Below are 20,249 nucleotides of genomic sequence, written 5' to 3' on the forward strand. Positions count from 1 at the left end.
CAATGCCTACTTATAATAATTCCCAACATGTTAAAAGGTTTAAGTGGAAAATTCTTTCACAAGGGATATTAAACAGCCTCATTTTGTGCCAATATTTTGTACAACAGCCATTGGAAATAATTCATAAACAATTTTCTCAATCTATAATTTACTATTATATGAATGATATCTTACTAGCTTAGAAAAAATGTTTGAAAAAGAAAATTTTGCCCTCTTGAGGATTATGAACTGCTCCTGAAAAAAATAAAAAGAGGAGTTTCTATTACTTACCTAGGATATAAGATAGATTTACAAAAAATTCAACCACATAAAGTACAAATCAGGAAAGATCAATTGCAAACTCTTAATGATTTTCAAAAATTGCTGGGCAATATTAACTGGTTAGGGCCCACAATTAGATCAATAACTCAAGAGCTCAGTAAGTTATTTCAAACCTTACAAGGTGACAAAACTTAAATAGTTCAAGAAAATTATCAGCTGAGGCTGAGAGAGAATTGGCTTTGAAAAAAAGAAACTACAGGATGCTTATGTGGGTCACTTGCCAGATTTTGACTAGATCCTGGTCATACTACCTTCTCCTATAGGAATTCCTATGCAGACAGAAGATAATATCTTTGAATGGGCATTTTTGGCACACAAATAGAGGAAAATATTAAAGACCTATATAGAAAAGGTTCTGGAAGGAAAATTGAGACTTAGTCATTTAACAGGAATAGACCCAGAAGAAATTCTAGTACTTTTACTAATGCTGAAATTGTCTCATTATGGGCAGGAAATGAATATTGGCAAAGAGCCTGCAGCAATTTCTTGAAAGATAGTAGCAGCAAATATCCCCAAAGCAAGATATTTCAGTTTATAAAAAGAATTGGATCCTTCCTCATATTGTATGAGGAATACCAATTTCTAGAGCCCCTACATTTTATATTGATGCAAATAAACCAAGAAAGGCAGGTTATAAGTCAGGAAACTTAGGTAAAGTGGCTCAAAGCCCTTATTATTCGTTCAATAATCAGAATTACATGCTATTCTTGTGGTATCAGATTTTTCAGAACCTCTTAATATAGTTACTGACTCTCAAAATGCAGAGTTATTTTACATATTTAACTGCCAAACTTATTCCAGATGATTCGGAATTAACTTTGCTATTTATTCAATTATAAGAAATAATCAGAAATAGAAATCATCTCTTGTATATAGCACATATCAGATCCCATACAGGTCTACCAGGCCCTCAGGCACAAGGTAATGATGAAATTGATCAACTATTGGTAGAAAATGTGTTAGTTAGAAGCCTCAGAATTTCATGAAAAACACGATGGTAATGGCAAGGATTTAAAGAAAGAATTTTCTATCACTTGGCAACAAGCCAAGGAAATTATAAGGAAATTTTCTATTTGTTCTTTGTGATAACCAAACTCTATTACCTGCAGGAAGTAATCCTAAGGGTACTCAAAGAAATGAAATTTGACAAATGGATGTATTTTATTTTGTGGAATTTGGAAAATTAAAGTATGGGCACCATACCATAGAAACATAGTCAGGATTTTAATGCTTTGAGTTCCGAGAAGACTGATTCTGTTATCACACATTTATTACAAGTTATGGCCATTATGGGAATACCTGTAGAAATTAAGACTGACAATGCTTCAGGATATGTCTTTAGTAAGATGAAATTTTTTTGCATATTACAACATAAAGCATATAACTGGTATACCACACAATCCTACAGAACAGTTATAGAAGATCTAATCACATTTTAAAAGACATTCTTTTTTAATTTAAATTAGAAACAAGGTTGTTTCACAAGTCAATACCAGCTACCTCCCCTCCTCCCATACCCCCTCACTAGCCCACTAGCCCCCCACCAATCCCCACTCCAAACCCCAGGGAGGGTGAGGTCCTCCATGGGGGATATCCAGAGTCTGTTATTTCATTCAGGGCAGGGCCTAGGCCCTCCCCCAAGAGTCCAGGCTGAGAGAGCATCCCTCATTGTGGGATGGGCACCCAAAGTCCATTTGTATGCCAGGGATAAATACTGATCTACTACCCAAGGCCCCATAGATTGCCTAGGCCTCCTTGATGACACCCACATTCAGAGGGTCTGGATCAATCCCATGCTGGCCTCCCAGCCATCAGTCTGGAGTCCAAGAGCTTCCTTTAAAAGACATTCTTAATAAACATGGGTAATAAAATCCCCCAAAGATAGATTATACAATGTTTTATAAAGTTTTTTAATGCTAATGAGAAAGGAGCAGCAACTACAGAAAGGCATTGGGTAATAGAAAAAACCCACTGAACTAAATCAGCCTGTATACTTTAAAGATGTGTTGACCTCAAAATGGAAACCAGGGTATTTGTTATGTTGGAGAAGAGGTTCTGCTTTTGTTTCCACATGATAATAAAAGATTAGATTCAAACAGGAAACACCTCTTGATTAGGAGAGACGATAATTCATCAAATAGAATGGCCATTCAACTTGCCAAACAGGAAAACTCCCCAAAGTTAATGTTGGGACAGGGTTTTGTTTTTGTCTTTCCAGGAGAATAAAAGCATCCAACTTAGAAATCAAAACCACTGGACAAATGAGACATCTTAAAAAGGATGAATCATCCAGAGAAAATGCTCCCTCAAAAAGAGTAAATTGGCCTAATGGTATAGCATGCTTCCAATATGATAAAATATCATAAATCTCCCCAAATGTTTGTCTCTACTGTTCTTTACAGACATATAAGGCAGATGCTCTTTTTGTAGTATCAATTCAATTAAAAATTAAAGCTGGCTTTGGAGTTGTAGTCTGGATCTCTCCTCTAAACCCAAGCATGCTTGTTTAAAAAAAAATTCAAAATCTCTGTCTCATGTTAGAAGAACACCTGGTATGAGACAGAAGAAAAAACAAAATTAGGGATTATTCTATTGCCACTAATCTCATAATCCTATGGTTTTATTTTTACTCTTTAGTACTTTTCTTAAGATATAAATATTATTTCAAAATTTATTATATATATACATATATAAAATGTATATATGTATATTTAAACCTTCTGTTGTGGTATTAATGGTCATATAGAATACAACCTAATTCTAGAAATAGGCTTCATCTAACTTCCTGTATATGATTTTGGGTTTGAATCTGAAGCAGACAACTAGGAACTAAGTTTGTGTATGCCCCCCCCAATATATTTAGCAAATTGTGGTCCTTTAGCCTCTCCAAGATCTGCTGCATATGACATTTAAATTTTAAGTTTCCTGCAGTGAAACATGACCATTCCTAACAGCAACTTTTGAAGTTTCCAAAAGGACACTGGGGCCCCACAATGATGACTCCACCTGGATTGTGGTAATGCCATTAAGCTGACAAACACCACCCAAAGATTGCCTTTAGACTACAAACTGCTTAGGATAACTTCAAAGCAGTTAGCTTAGATGGTCCATCTTCATAGACTACTCCAGTCAGAACTTGAGATATGCCCTGCACTTTCCCATCACACCGAGAATGAACAACAGCTACCTCTGATAGATTTTGATCTTTATCTCAATTTTTTCAGCATCCCCTAAAGATATCATAGCCCCCAGACAACATGAAGTAATTTTATGTTTTAATAACATAAGTCTCTTTATAACAGACATGTCTACTCCTGGCAGCACCAATTTACTCCATATGGAGCTTGCTTTCATTCATGGCAAAGTTAGCCACTGGGCAGAGAAACTGTTCTTGCCTCAACTGCTGACAATATGTTGCCCAAATTGGATAAGCAAGACACAAAATAAGCCAACTGCCAAACTTTGCCAAGACAAGGTAGGACAGTCCATCACAATTCTTGTTTCACAGAAAAGTATTTCAGATATTTTATTTAGGTCTATAGGCTGAAGATGGATGCCCCAACATTGCAGAGGAATTCTGAGGTGACTGTCCAGGCAACCAGATGTCTCTGACATTTCTCAGTTTTGGAACTTGCTTGCTCTGTACTTCCTGTTTAGCTTGCTCTGCACTTTCAGGTAATATTATATTCTTCTTGGGTCTCTGATAGCTTTGCAGTTTAGATAGTTGTAGTTACACTTTTCTTTAGTTATGATAGAAAGTAAATTAGGTACAAAACTGGACTCACCAAGATATGATTGAGACTAGAGTATTTTCTCTGATTTTGTCAAATATTAATGGACTGGATATTGTGAATATATCTCCTACTTTATGGATGATAGTCAATGCTACAGGGAATACAATACATTTATTTACCAGAGAGAGAGAATCACACAAGCTGGGAATCAGAAGCGTGGCTGGCTTCCAAAAGAGGAGGTCCTTTTTCCTTTTGCTTCCTTTTATCTCTACCTGTGCTAATCTACTTGTCCTCGCCCTCATGGGTGGATAACTTTGTGGGGTTCACTCCTACAATTCCCCTTTTAGTCTAAATAGAAGATTTAAATTTGATACAAACTCAAACATATATAACATATATACATAGAGGGTGATAAGTAAGTTATAATCTACTTATATCCTAAACTAAACATATCCATTCCACCTAAATTCTAAACTTATCTGAAAGGGATGCCCAAGTCTGAACACCTCCTTCCAATCCCAACCCTAAAATAATTGAAAACTAACACTAACAGCTGTAAACTATCCTCTAATGTCAATAGTAGGGAGAAGGGACGTGGAATTCTCAAATTTACTTCCTGCTGAAGTGGGATGATGACAATCATGGGGACCTGTGGGAAGAAATTGTTGGTGTAACAAGAGTCTTAAGTAGGTTAATTAGTCTGTTTGGCAGGAGATGCTTGATTGAAGTTCTTCATTGGAGTTCTAATTTTGATTGAAGCTCTTATCTGAAGCTTTGGTCAGATTGTAGAAGATGCACTGTATCAGTTCCTTATTCTGGAGTTGTGTCGAGTGACGTAGTCCTAAACCAGTTTCAGGATGGTGCTTGTCAACATAATGGTGATCAGGAGTGGGATCATGAATTTCCACGTAGAACGACAAAAGCTTAAAAGGAATTTTAGAAACAAAAGAACAGAGAAAAGCATGGGTTCTTTGTAGCAACATTTTTCTCAGGTGGGCTCTGTTTTGCTAGCGACAAGCAGAGACTCAACATGGCTCACTTAAGGGAGTTTTCCAGACTCAGCATAAGCAAAAAAAAAAAAAAAAAAAAAAAACCAGCAAGGTTCTTTTAAGAGGCTCTGCTAACAATTGAAAGGCGTGTATGTACAGCTGGAAGTGGCAGTGACCACATCTCTAAGCCAGCAGATTTTGCTGGATGTCACCATAGACTGAGACAATGAGCTAGAGTCATGCTTATGCCCGCCATCTTGGAAAAACTGCAGTTTAAACAGCCTCGGTTTTAACAGATAAGACACGTGGCCAGAAAAACATAAAGATTTACAGTAAAGTCAGACTTGAATGAAGAAAAACCTCTAAAGGTTTACAGTGTGTTTAAAAATATGCATAGACTTGAGAGAGAAAAAGAAATGGCATAGTGGTAAATAAATAGAGAAGCACGCTGGTAGGATTTGCTCCAGAGGCAGAAGCAGGCGGATTTCCAAAGAGAAACTCTGTCTCAGAGAAAAAGAAATAAAAGTAAAAGAAATAGAGTAATAATAATAGATAAATAAGCCACGTAAAGATGGAAAATACACAGAGAGTCTGGATACTGTATGCTATTGTGTTTTTCAGTTTTTTGATTGCTAAGGAAGGAACAACTACTAAAGTACACTTGATTATAAATGCTACTGAATTAATTCAGCTTATATCTTTTGAAAATGCCTTGACTTCAAAATTTAAGTATAAGGATATGTTACTTTGGAAAAGAATTTTTGTTTAAGTTTCCATAAAAAATAAAAAGCTGAGAATTCCTTCCAGGCTTCTGTGGTTTGATGAACCAAGACCCCAGGAAGCAGTGGGCCAGGTGTTCCAACAATTGAGACAGCTAAGATGATGCAGCCTTACAGACCCCGAAAATAAGAACTTATACAGGTTTCTGAGTTTTGTCATGATCCCCATGGTATGAACAGCACTCCCATCCAGCAGAAAGCAGTTTAGAATGAGCAACGTCCAAATCCCTATATTGTTTATAAATCTTTGTTTTCATTTGAATGGGGTTGCTTGTAATTGGCTAATGATCACAACCAGGGGAATTATGGTATGGAAATGAATACTTGGTATGGGTATAGTTTTTCATTTATTGATACAAATTCAAGGTCAATTTTGTGATATGTATATTTCTCCTCTTGATTAAGTATTGTACTTATACTGATTATAGATAGTTACCTATAATAGTCAGAAATTATAGTTAGGTAAGTTAGGTTTTCTAGATATACAGAAATATATTTGAGATAGATAGTCTTCAAACCTTTCAAAGACCTTCAGAAAATGGCATTTAAAATGGTTTAGGGTTTTTCTTGTCAATGAGAAATGTCTACTCCTGGCACATCAATTATGTCTGAGAGGAAGATGAGCATCGAAGAAACTTGTTATGGAGTTTGCTTTCAACATGGCAAGATTAGCCATTTGGGCAAGAAACTGCTCTTGCCTGAACTGCTTGACTGTTGCTATATAAACTGCACATGCAGGACCCACAGGAAAGTGACTGCTGAACTCAAACAGTCCTTCAGGGTTCCTGCTTCATGGAAGAGTATACAAGACTTTCTGCAGGACACAGAAAAATGACTGACAGACTGCCAGCGCAGATGGACAGTTTGAAATTTCCTGCTTTGCTGAGAAGTCTTCCAGACAGACTATGGTCTATGGGCTGAAGATGGATGCCCCAACATTACAGAGGAACTTCAGGTGACTGTCCAGGAAGTGAGATGTCTCTGTCAATCCTAGTGTTTATGTATTATCCTTCTGCGGTCTTTGATGGAGTTGAATTATAGTTTTCCTTAGTTATGATAAAAGATAAGCTACATATAGGACTTTGAGCTCACAAGGATGGAATAGATGATATTTTCTTTAAATCTTGCTAAATGTTGATAGAAAAAATATTGTAACTGTGTTCTTGCTTGATAGCTGTTCTGTTATATATAATTTGACTATGTTAAAGTTAAAACCTTTCTTTTCATTTAGACAGAAAAGAGGAGATGATGGGAGATGCCATTCTGTAAATCTGTCTCTTATTGGTTGTTGAATAAAGCACTGTTGGCCAATAGGGAAGTAAGATAGGTGGGACTAGGAGTCGAGCAGAACTCTGGGAAGGAGAAACACAGGGAGTCACGATGTAGCTGCCATAGGGGTAAGAAGTCCGGACTCTATTCTCCGGTAAGAGAAATACTTAGATTAACAATTATGGGGTAAATATTTAAGTCAGAGATAGCCAGTAAGAAACAAGCAAGGCCAACAGCTTCATAATTAACATAGCGTCTTGTGTGTTATTTGGGGACTACAATGTGGCAGAGCCCAGGTGACTGGTAGGGGAAAACCAAAGTGGCTGGCAAGGAAAAGGCTACACTCAACATTACTTGATAATTGTTGTTATTGTATATTGTTTTATTATGTCAGAGTTAAAAACTTTTCTTTTTATTTAGACAAAAGGGGGAAATGTTGTGGGAGAATTGTTTGTACAGCCATTCCACTGTGCCAATAAAGCCATCTTGAATCCAAGGTGAGTCAATGATTGGCAAGATTAGCCATAGAGTTCTTGGAGGACTGGTGAGGTCTGCTAGAGAGGACAGGAAGAGAGAAGAGAGGGTTTCCAGGGCTGGTGGTTGGGGAAAAACATGGAGAGAGGGTCAGTCAATCAACTCACACTGTCCTTGGATTTATCAGGTTTTTATTTCAATATCTGACTCGTGACTCCTAAGTTTTTATTATACTGGAACAATTTAGTTATTTGTTACAGGTCCACTTTCCCGAGAGTGGGCAGAGCTCTCCCATATCAATCACTAATCAAAAAAATGCCCCCTCAGACTTTCCTGTAAGTCAGTCTCATGCAAATAATTTCTCAAATGAGGTTCCTTCTTCCCACATGATTCTAGCTTATAGAAAGATGAGAAAATAGGCAACACAGTGATCATAAATAATGCTGCTCTATACATGGCTATATAAATACCTGTTCAAATCCCTGCTTTCAATTATTCTGGACTATATAACTAGAACTAGAGCTGCTGGGTCATATAGCAATTCTGTTTTAGTTTTTGGTGTAAACCCATACCATTTTTCCAGAGCAACTACACCACTTTAAACTTCCAAAGGGTTCTGATTCCTCCACATCCTTGCTTATATTTGGGAGTAGAGTTTAATAATAAAAACCCGGGAGCTAGAGAAACAGCTCTGTCTCAGTGGTAGAGACCTTGAGCATGTACAATGTCCTACATTCAATCTCTAGCACCACCAAAAACAAAATAAAAAGAGGAAGAGGCAGACAGATAGACAATCACAAACACAGAAAGAGAACTGATGAATTAGCAATAATTATATTCATCCTAATGTGTGTGAACTGGTATCTCATCCTCAACCTAAATGTCATTTCCTTAATGTTTACTGATGTGGATTTTTCTAATATTTATTAGTTATTTTTATATTTGCTTTGGAGAAATGTTTTTCAAACCTTTTGTCCATATAGAAATTAAGTTAGATTTTTTTGTATGTTCTTTATATTCTGGATATTAATCCCTTATCAGATTTATTGGTTTTTGAATACTGCTGTGACAAAACTTTTCCTGGGGAAGCATCTACTCACTCCAGATAGTGAGCCTGTGACCAACCAAAGTACAGATACCACTGAAGTCCAACTTGGTGAACTATGAGTTGGAATATAGGTGAGGGTTTACAGGAGTAGGAATGACTCAAAAGACAGCTTCATCATCAAAGCCCACCCAGCATAGATAACAGCTCACAAAGCTGGGAACCAGGAGCCTACTGTACAGCCTAGGTGCCTCAGTTGATCTAAACCTCTTCCAGGCAGCTCAGCTTGTTTCTGTTCCTTCCAGGCATTTGGTCTGGCCCCAGAGTTTTCTTTGCAACTTGGCTTGACTGAGTCTTCTTTGTAGCTCAGCTTTTCCTTAGTCTGAGAAGGAGGATTCTCAGCTTTCTTTAATCTGGCAAGGTGGGGTCTAGTGAATCTGGTCAGTTTCAGGGACTTCCTGAAGTTATTTTGAGTTGTTCACCTTCCTTCTTAAGGAGCTTCCCTACAGGATGGAATGTTTCAATCTCTGAGGAACTGTTATACAAAAAATACCTATTGAACAAATATTTCAAAAGGAAGGATCAACAGACTATACAAAATTGTATAGAAGTCATAAAGAAATGATTTGTGGAAAAGGATGCTGTGTTTGGTCATCGTGAGGTAACTGGTAACCTTTAATAGATCAATTTTAATTTAGAGAATGAGAGCACCTGTCAGACTATAAAACCTTCTGAGATGGGGTGAAGGAAAAGGAACAATAGACGAAGGGCTACCACCGCAATAATTAGGACTCCACAGTTTCTATACTGGGCCTCATTCTAACAGCTTTACCATTAATAAATTTAATTATCAAAATAATCTGTGAAATAGCAACAATATTAATACATTTTATTGTGCATGCGTGCATGCATATGTATGTGTGTGTGTGAACCGAATCTCCAACCCCTAGATATAGCATTATTATTTACAGTTGAGAAACAAACATAATGAGCCAGAATTGCACACACACACATACACACATATCAGACTCTTACAAACATACGGGACAGAAAAGAGTGCAATAATATGATTTTGAGAAAAAAATTGGGAGATGGCTCAGTCAATAAAGTGTTTTTCATATCATTTTCAAGACCTTAGTTCAACCCCCAGAACCCACATAAAAAAGCCAAGTGAGTGGCCTGCACACCTATAATCAGTGCTAAGGAGAAAATAGACAGATCCCTGGGGCTTGTGGCCAGTCAGCTTTGCTGAACAGGCTCCATATTAAACAGAAGTCACATTAGTTATTCATTTTAGGGGGCTATAATATAGGAAAGTTTTTTGTTTGTTTGTTTGGTTTTTGTTTTTTTTGGTTTTATGAGACAGGGTTTCTCTGTATTGTTTTGGAGGCTATGCAAAGTTTTTTTTATACTAATAACATCAATGATATCAGTGATGTTTGACAGGTTGGTTTATCAGGTATTATCAGATTGAAGCAAAATAAAAACAGGCAAACTATGAGTAAATGGATTAATCAATAAAATAATTAATAGAAGAAAATGCATTACCAAAGTTTTCAAAATAAAACAACCCATTGCTTACTGAGTATAGATAGTAAATGGATATACAAAAGGCTATTTTACTTATCGGATCTATCATGTATTTGCACCTAAAAGCAGTAATAATCTTTAAAAGAAAATTATATGATAATAAAACTAGTATAAAATACAAGTCTGTAATGTTTGTTTTTAGAAAATTACTCGTATCTGATAATATTTGTTATCTTTCTTATCAATATTGTCCCTTTGGATCAAGTAGCTACATACTAGGGTACTAGCAGGGTACTAGCAGGCCATATGGAATATCATACAAAAGGAATTCCATAAAAGGTTATTCAAGCTTGCGATGGTAAACAATTTTCTTAATCTTTATTGCGATACTAGCTGTAATTTATAATTTCTTTCTTTATAATTTATTTTTACTTTATTGCATTGGTGTTTGCCTGCCTGCATGTCTGTGGGAGGGGGTCAGAAGCTCTGGAACTGGAGTTACAGCCAGGTGTGAGCTGCCACGTGAGTGCTGGGAACTGGAGCCTGTGTCCTCTGGAAGAACAGCAGTGCTCTTAACTGCTGAGCCAACTCTCCAACACATTAAAATTTTATAGTTGGAATTATATTAAAATAGTTAAATTATATTAAAACAGTTGAAATATATTCAGAGAAGTAACACAATGATCCAGAATTCTTTTCTTTAAAATAAAAATTTGAGCCAAGCATAGAGGTACATGACTTTAATTCCAGTACTTGGGAGGCAGAGGCAGGCAGATCTCTGTGAGTTCAAGGCCCGCCTAGTCTGCAGAGGGAATTCCAGGACAGCCAGAGCAACATAATGAGGTCAAAAGACACTGTCTCAAAGAAAAAAAATAAAATAAAAATTTGAGGTGTAATCTCAAAATTTTAAAGATAATGGATCCAGGACCTGCACCCGAGGCAAGCATTCAAAACTCAGCCACAGCAGCACCCTAAAAATTCTCAGAGGTAACTGCTAAAAATAAATCTCTTTCATTTGTCCATTATCTTTAAAATCTGAAACTCTATTCTTGAGATGGTTAACGTTATAAGAATTCATATAATTTCTTGTATTCAGAAAAAAATGATAAATCACCACTTAACATATGCTGCTGTAATACTCATTTATTTCTTGGGTGGGCAAGTTTGGAGTTTTCCCCACCACTTCTTATGACATGCCCACACTAAAACTTCAGTGTTATCTCTCTTCTCCCTTCAGAATTTTTGTTGTTGATTTTTGTTTTTCTCAGGTGAATATGTTATTTTTTTGTTTGTTTGCTTGCTTGCTTAGTGGGTTGGTAGGTCTTTTGAGAAATAAGCCTTGTTATTTTACATTATGCTGTCCACAACTCATGGACTCAAGCTATTCTCCTAGCTCAGCCAGTTGAATAGCTGGGCCTACAGGTGCACTGGCAACCGTCCATTATTGTAGAGTATTATTTTAAGATGGGTTACATTTGTTTATGCTGTGGAACATTTGTCGCATTCTTTTATGTTGCATTTGTTTAACTCTGTGAAACTGTGCTCCTTGGCCTGTCTAAAACACCTGACTGGTCTACTAAAGAGCTCTTTAGTAGAATGCAAATAGCAAGGCAGGAGAAAAGGATAGGCAGTGCTGGCAGGCAGAGAGAATAACTAGGAGAAATCTGGGAACAGAGAATCGGAACAAGAAGGAAGAAGGAGAAAGAACTCCTGAGACTAGTCACCCAGCTACATAGCAAGTCACAGAGTAAGAAGTAAAGAAAGAAATACCAAAATAGATAAAGGTAAAAACCCAGAGGCAAAAGATGGACTGGATAATTTAAGTTAAGAAAAGATGGCTAGAAGCAAGTCAAGCTAAGGCCAGGCACTTATAAGTAATAATAAGCCTCCATGTGTTGTGATTTATTTGGGACCTGGGTAGCAGGCCCCCAAAAGAGCAAAGGGCCAAGTAATAATAATAATAACAACAATTGCAGTCTATTCAGTTTCACAGCACTGAAAAGTCGATTCTTAACATCCATTCATTCAACAGACAATTACCAAACACTAACATGCATATACAGGAGCTGGGAAGATGGCTCAGTCAATAAAGTACTTGCCTTGTAAGCACAAGTTCTTGCACACGCACACACATAAAAAGCCAGGCATGGTGGTGCACTTGCAATCAGCACTATGGTGTCAGAAATAAACAGATTCCAGGGTCTTGCTGGCTGATCAGGTCAACCTAGCCTAAGCCATGAGCCTCAGCTTACAGTAAAAGAGCTTGTCTCAAAAAACAAGGTGGAAGCTAGAGAGAGGTTAAGAGTGCATTCTGCTCTTGCCTAAGTCTCAGCACCTACATTAGGTAGCTGGCAATCATCTGTAACTCAATGAGCCCAAAGCCTCGGCCTCCAAGGACACCAACACTCACATGCACATATTGACATGCATGGGCACACACACAAACAATTAAAACTAACATTTTTAAAGAGAGGGGAGGTGAAAGGCTCTCCTGAGTATTGGAATGATACCTGATCCTGACCTCTGGCTTCCACATAAACTTGCACCCATACCTGCACATAAGCATAGACACAAATAAAAAAATTTAAAACCCGATATATACAATAAGGAAGGAAGGAGAGAACTCACCATGAAAAAATAAAAAACATAAGATTTAAAATTTGATAAATTTCTTCACTAAAAAAAATGTTACCAGACCATGGAGATGGTTCAGTAAGACAAAGGCATTTAACACCAGGGCCAATGACTTGATTGTGATCCCTGGGACCAAAGTGGAGTGAGAGAACCTATTCCCACAAATTGCCCTCTGATCTCTGAATACATCATTTCATGAATGTACACACACACACACACACACACACACACACACACCAGTTTTTTTTAATGAGCTGGATGTAGTGGGGCACACCTGTGATCCCAGTACTTGCTGGGACAGAGACCGGCAGATCTTTATGAGTTCAGAGCCAGGCTGGTCTACAAAAATAGCAAATTCCAGGTCAGCCAGGCATACATAGTAAGACTCTCTCTCAAACAACAACAAGAAAATTTAATGTCACCAAATACTCTTTAAAGGTATATAGCTGTCTTTTGTGATACACATAAATTAAGTCATTTTCATTATAAGACTTTGTTGTAATTCTACCTATTCTATTCGAGTTTACAGGGGATACTATAAACCTTTCTAGTACATTTTAATATATTTTGTATCCCCCAATATTATACATAGAAATTAATTTCATATAAAATCAGTAACTGGCATAAGTCAGTAGTAGAGTGTGCTTGCCTAGCCTGAGCTCCATTCTAGATATCACAAAACAAATAATAACAACAAAAAGAATAATTATTAAACTTGTTATGATTCATATGAAATTTCACAGATGTTTATTGGTGATACAAAACTACACATAATTATAGACTTAATTACTTGATGTTTAAATTGTGGATAATTTCCTGAAATTGACCTTTTCTACTACAACTGTTAGCTTTGTCGTAATACCTATTCCAAACAAGGTAGTATTGGCATCCATATAACACATTTTTAAAATCTGAGTTATATTACCTTCATAACAGTAAGGGATCAAATTGCAAATTTCTTAACACGGCTTCAAGCTTAGAAAAATACATGAAAAGACTAAATTTCTCCTTTTAAAAGGAACAATACTTCTGAATCTGTATTATTATGTAAAAGAAATGTATCTTTAATCATAATAAACCTACATTTCTCCCTTATGTTGACATCAAGGTAGGAAGTTTTAGTTCTCATTCAAGTTCACTTTTTTTTTCCCCCTGTGGCTTTGGAGGCTGTCCTGGAACTAGCTCTTGCAGACCAGGCTGGTCTCGAACTCACAGAGATCCACCTGACTCTGTCTCTGGAGTGCTGGGATTAAAGGCATGTGCCACCACCGCCTAGTTCTCATTCAAAATTTGATGTTATCCAGAGTACCCAAGCATATTGATTTCTACTACTGACTCACTGTGGAAAATAATCAGAGTTACAGAATTTAGCCTACATGTGGAAAGTAATTTAAAGTTACATATTTAACCTATATAGTCTTTATAAAAGTTTTCTTTGCTTTATTTTCTGTAAAAACTTTTTTGTGTTGTGCTTCCATTTGTTTATGAAAGGGTCTTACTCTGCAACGAAGCTGGCCTCAAACTCATGATTCTCTGCCTCTAAGTGCTGGTTTTACCATGTGCTGTTGTGCAAACAAACAAACAAAAAATACTTTATAGGGGGCTGGAGAATTGGCTCATCAGTTAAGAATGCTTGATGACTGCTCTTATACAGGTTCTGAGTTCAGTTCCTAGCACCCACAGTTATAGCTCACAACCACTATAACTCCAGCTCCAGAGGATCTGACCAGCCCTTTCCATACTCTGAAGGCAACTGCACTCACATGCACCCCCCCACACACACACACATACTAAAGTAATTAAAACTTAAAAATATCTTTTTAAAATTTCCATTATGAACCTTTTAAAGGATATTAAAATTTGGTGGTTCATGTCTATAATGCTAGCACTTTAGGATCCTGAGGCAGGAGGATTGCCTTGAGTTTGAGGCCAACCTGGTCTACAGAAGCAAGACTTTCAAAAAAACAAAAAGATTATGGGTAGACAAATGGCTCAGCAGTTAAGAGCACTTGCTGCTCTTGCAGAGGATCTGGATTTGGTTCCCGGACTATATGCAAATAACTCACTCATCTCTTTGCAATGCTTTTAGAAAACTGATTATCTAGATTAAGTCACCCAAAACATTATGAGGAATGGATTTTTATTTTTACAAGGTATTAGTGACAAAATGCTTTAAATAATAAAGAAAGGAGGTATAGGACTGGAGAGATGGCTCAGAGGTTAAGAGCACTGGCTGCTCTTGCAGAGGTCCTGAGTTCAATTCCCACCAACCATATGGTGGCTCCCAGCCATCTGTAGTGAGATCTGGTGCCTCTTCTGGCCTGCAGGGATATTTGCAGGCAGAACACTGTATACATAATAAATAAATAAATAAAATATTTTTTTTAAAAGGAGGTATCTTCTTCCATATTTACTAGTACAAATTAAGGTCAGAGAAATAAAAAACACAAAGCACCTGGATCTCAAAGACAGTATAATTCATTCTTCACCTAGGAAATACAAATAAATCAGACAATGTCTGTTTGTGTCCTTCTCAGGATCATAGAAATGATCATGTACAAGTACATTATCCCATAGAGACACCAACTATCACATATGAAAAGAAGAATATGTGATTTAAATATGATCTGGATCATCCTCTAAATCTGATTTCACTTGAAACTTGACATTTTAATCACTCTAAAAATAGACACCTCTTGGGGCTAGAGTTACTGCTCAGTGATGGAGTGTTTGCCTAGCATGCCAGAGGCCCTAGGTTCAATTCCCAGCACTGGGAGGTAGGGGTGAGGAAAGTAAAACTCTTCTCCCTTATTTCCTCCCTTCAAATTTGAAATCCTTTCAAATCTGTTTCCATCCCTAATACAACCACTTAAACTGACTCATCAATTTAAAATGTTTTAAATAAGAATCTTTAAAAGTTAACTGTTCGAAACTCTCCGAAAGATTAAAGCTTAGAGATTAGTAAAATGAACCATATTCATTTTCATGTTTTCAACATTTCAATATCAAAGCTGTATACCATAATCACCTATTTATCCAATTCACTCCTTCTACAACATACACAAATACACAAAGCACTGACATCTTTCAAATAAGCATAACTTCTCAATCCAGTGTCCCTATATTCTGGCGCATAATAATTATGCATTTTATGTTTATTTAAGAATTATGGTATACTTTTTAAAAAATAGCAGAATTTATTCACTCTCATTAACTGGAAGCAGACTGTTCTATATAAGACATTGTGATATACTAGTTTTCAAAGGGAAATAATTCCAAATATGTTGATTTTACTTGGGGAGAAGAGAGCTAGCTGCTTGGGCTTGTATATGTAAGTGTGCCTGAGCCTGTGAAACGTCCTCCTTTCAACTCCTTTAGAAAAATCCGTATTGCCTTTAGTAGATGTAAGCATATACTGTACAGTAAAATACATAAAGATATTTACTCCCAGAATGCTGTAATAATCCAAATATGCCCCAAAATGTTTTAATATTCTGCATAGCAAATCAATGCTAAACAATGTCATTTTTTTCCTTTCTCCCTGATCATTCCACAAATGAAGTACACTTTAATTAAATACTTAATAAGATTAACAAACTAACTAGAAGCTCAAGAGAAAGAGTAGATAAAAAAACAGTTTCCATTTTTGTACAAATAAAAAGATAAAACAAAAGCGAATACGAAGACGTGGTAAATGAAAAGCATTTGAAACATCCAACGTGACTGGCTTTTGATTTACCCCAGTCTGACAACGAAGGCAGACCCCGCCCCCACTCCAGATTGTGTGGCTTTTTTTCCCTTTCCCATGGATGGGGGTGCAGAGAAGAGACGCTGTCACAGTTCCATCTTCGGTTATTGTTAATCTGCAGCCTAGATTCCCTAGCATCACTAGCCCAGGGGGAAAAATATTAAAACAGACTATTAAAATTGTCTAAAATGCACAATATTCTGTTGCTTTTTCCGATGTGAAAGTTAATTACACCCGGATTCAATCTGCTATAACTACAGATTGGCTGTGACAGCCTGTCCCTCAAACACTCCCTCTGTGAAGACCTATTGCTCCGGATTCACTAACAATCCCGTCTCCTCTAAACTTAAATCAGTAAAACGCGTTTCGAATATTGTTGCATCCAAAAGGGCACCGATCTACTATCTCCCCATCCTTATACCTTTACTGTGAACAGGATGGAAAAAGAGAGAGGGGGAGGAGAAGAGAGAGAGGAGAGAGAAGAGAGAGAAAGGAGAGAGAGAAAGGAGAGAGAGAAAGGAGAGAGAGAGAGAGAGAGAGAGAGAGAGAGAGAGAGAGAGAGAGAGAGAGAGAGAGAGAGAGAGAGAGAGAGAGAGAGAGAGAGAGAGAGAGACCCCTATTCGCTCTTCAAACAAAAAGAAATGGGGCAGCCAGTGAGAAGGGAAAGAACAGAAGTGGCCCTAAAGGAAACGTTAGGAAAAGTTTTTTATGTGACTTTTTTATCCTTCGGCGGGGGTTCACGAGTTGGGCAGAAAGCCGGGGTTTCGATGCGGGGCTTAGGAGGCACCTGCAGAAGAGGCAGAGGACTGAGAGCGGCCGGGCAGCACCTACCGACTTGCAGCACGTTCTCCACGGAGCCGCTGTCCAGCAGACGGATGCCCCGGCGGAACGGCAGCCCCTCGCCTCCGCCGCTCGCCACGCCAGTCCCAGTGCTGGGCCCGGGAGACGCGCCTGCCCCGGCGGCCCCGGAAGCGGAGCCGGCCGGAGCGGCGGCCCCGGGGGCTGGCGGCGGCCCCTCCTCGACCGGCGAAGACCCCGCCGCGCCGGCAGCCGCGCCGGCGCCCGGGCCGCCCCGGTACTGGAAGCTGGAGTACATGCAGATCTCCCGCTCATTCCGCGGGAAGGACCAGTAGACGATGCGGCGCTGCACCGGCTCTGGGATCCGCTCGAAGCGCTCCTCCACACGCTCGTACGCCCACTTTTCCGCCACCGTCTTGGCGGCGCAGTCCAGCAAGGACTCGGGCTGCAGGTGGGGGCGGGCCCCAGGGGCCAGGCTGCCGCCGCCGCCGACCCCCGCCCCTCCGCCTGCTGCCCCGGGAGTCCCGCGGGGATGATGAGCTTGCGGGCTGGGCCAGAAGCACAGCCGCTTAGCCGGAGAGATCGGCGGCGGCGAAAGCAGCTCCTCTCGCTCACCTCCTTCCGCCATTGCTGGGGACTGACTGACTGACTGAGGCGGAGGCGGCTGCTCGGGCTGCGGCGGAGACCCCGGCCACGGCCACGCGCCCCGCGCAAGCGCCCAGCGGCGGCGCTGTGGGGAGGGGGCGGGGCGAACGAACCCACGAGCTCGCCGGCCCGAGTGGGAAGCCGGGGGCCGGTCCCGTGCTCGCGCCGCTCGGGCCGCCGCTGGTTGGCCTGAGGACCAGCGCGAGGCGACGCGCGCCGTCCGGGCCGCCGCGGGCGCGAGGAGACGCGGGAGCGAGCACAGGCTGCCCGCGCGCTCCGGGCGCCGCCAGCCTCGAACACAAGCCGAGCGCTCGCTCGCGGCCGCGGGCCGCCAAGGACGGGGAGCGCCCGGGACCAGGTGCTTCCAGCCCACCTGCCGCCCGGCCAGAGCGAAATAGACCGCGTGGCCGAGCGAAAAGACCCGGCCGCCAGCCGTCGCCATGAAGTACTAGGCTTGCGGGACATGAGGAGAGGGAACAACTCCAGATCAGGCTCCTGCGGCAGACAGAATTGACAGGCGACTGTCGTAGCCGAAGAAGCACTAACCAAGCAGAAAGATGTTAGGAAGGAAGACACAGGGGTGGGAGTGGGGGATGGAATCAGAAAGTTCGAGAGATGAAAACTCTTCTCTTGCCACAATACAGGATAGCGTCGGCGCCCCCGCCAGCTCAGGAAGTGGCCAAGTACACCAGCCGGTCCGAACAATGGGGCGCCTGGACCTCACCGCTGAGGCGGCAGCACCCTCCCAGGGTTCTGTGAGGGCTTTAGCACTTTGCATCCAATGGAAAGAAAGAGCAACACTTTTTGTGTAGTTTTTGATAGAATTCTCTGATCCTTGCCTCGTATTTAAATTACGATTTTCATGTTTTTCTGAATTACTTACCTAGAAATTAATGTTGTGTTGTTGTTGTTGTTTTGTTATTTAATGTCCCGCTGCCTAACTAGGAGTAAGCTCCATGACAGTGAAGGTCATGTCCGTTTTCTTCACTGTGATGTCTCCTCACCCAAGTTCATTAATGGGTGCTCAAGAAAGACAACTTCAACAGTAACTTCTCCAGAAACAGAGTTGTGACTGTCTTTTATTCAAATTGTAGAATTTGCTGACTAACTAATCAATACAACTTTTTAAAAAGTTCCAAGAACTGTATTAGAAGACATCCTGTAGCTGAATTCAGCTGGAGAGTGAAGTACAAAGAAAAAATAAGAGAAGAAGACCTGGAGTCAAAGTATTCAGAAGCAAAGAGCGCAGGCTGTAACTAAGGAGTGAATCGTTCTTGCTAGTTGCTAATCACCGAGCAGTAGATTTGTAAAAAGGGAGCTGGTAACAATGTATGCATATAACTTGTAAGAATTTAAAATGATAGCGCACGCCTTTAATCGCAGCACTCGGGAGACAAAGACTGGTGGAGCTCTGAGTTCGAGACCAAGCCTGGTCTACCAAGCGAGTTCCAGGACAGCTCCAAAACAATACAGAGAAACCCTGCCTCAAAAAAAACAAACAAAAAGAATTTAAAATTGCTTCTTTCATAAATGGGTAGTTGACATTGTTTCTGCAAATAGACTTGGATTACTATGAAGTACCAATCTCTACTTAAATGCCCCTTCTTGAATCTCATACCACAGTCATGGGCTTTCATAACACCCATTCTTCCATTCTTTATAGAAGTGTGTGTAAATATTCCTTTAACGGCTGTCTTGACTCCACATTATATTTGTAAGGACAGAAACTATTTATTTTCTTTTTTGGCCCCCTGAGACAGTGTTTCTCTGTGAATCTTTGGCTGTCCTGGAGCTCTCTCAGTGGACCATGCTGGCCTTGAACTCACATAGATGCTCCTGCCTCTGCCTTCTGAGTGCTGGGATCAAAGGTATGCACAGTGATGCCCAGCCAGGAACCATTTCTAAGTAAGGGATGATTCTCACCTGCCATAATACTTAAAAATGGAAGCTGCAGAGCTGAAGAGATAGCTTAGCAGTTAACAGCCCACTAGCTGCTCTTCCAGTAGACCCCAGGTTCAATTCCCAGCACCCACATGGTAGCTCACAACTGTCTGTAACTCTAAGGTCTGACAGACACCCTCACACAAACATACGTGCAGGCAAACCAATGCAAATAAAAATAAATAGGTTTTTTTTAATAGAAGCTTGAAGAATTTCATTTTTTTAAAAAAGTTAGGAAAAATTATAGACAAAAGAGAAAAGGAATATTTCATTTTGAATCAACCAATATGTTCATTTAATTCAGTTGTTAGTGAGTATGATTAATAGATGGTGGGTTAGGAA

At 39.6% G+C, this 20,249-nt stretch overlaps 1 protein-coding gene across 1 annotated transcript in view; it reads right to left on the reverse strand.

Moving 5' to 3' along the window:
• Zswim5 (zinc finger SWIM-type containing 5) overlaps positions 1-18,101 on the reverse strand; it is a 114,157-nt gene extending 96,056 nt beyond the window's left edge. Inside the window, exon 1 of the mRNA XM_040756887.1 lies at positions 17,355-18,101. Within this exon, the coding sequence (XP_040612821.1) occupies positions 17,355-17,949 (595 nt within the window). The 5' untranslated portion in view covers positions 17,950-18,101. The remainder of the gene's footprint in view (positions 1-17,354) is intronic.
• Positions 18,102-20,249: the final 2,148 nt, after the last annotated feature.

This window comes from Mesocricetus auratus, unplaced genomic scaffold (assembly GCF_017639785.1).
Source record: "Mesocricetus auratus isolate SY011 unplaced genomic scaffold, BCM_Maur_2.0 Super-Scaffold_100014, whole genome shotgun sequence".
Classification (NCBI taxonomy): Eukaryota; Metazoa; Chordata; class Mammalia; order Rodentia; family Cricetidae; genus Mesocricetus; species Mesocricetus auratus.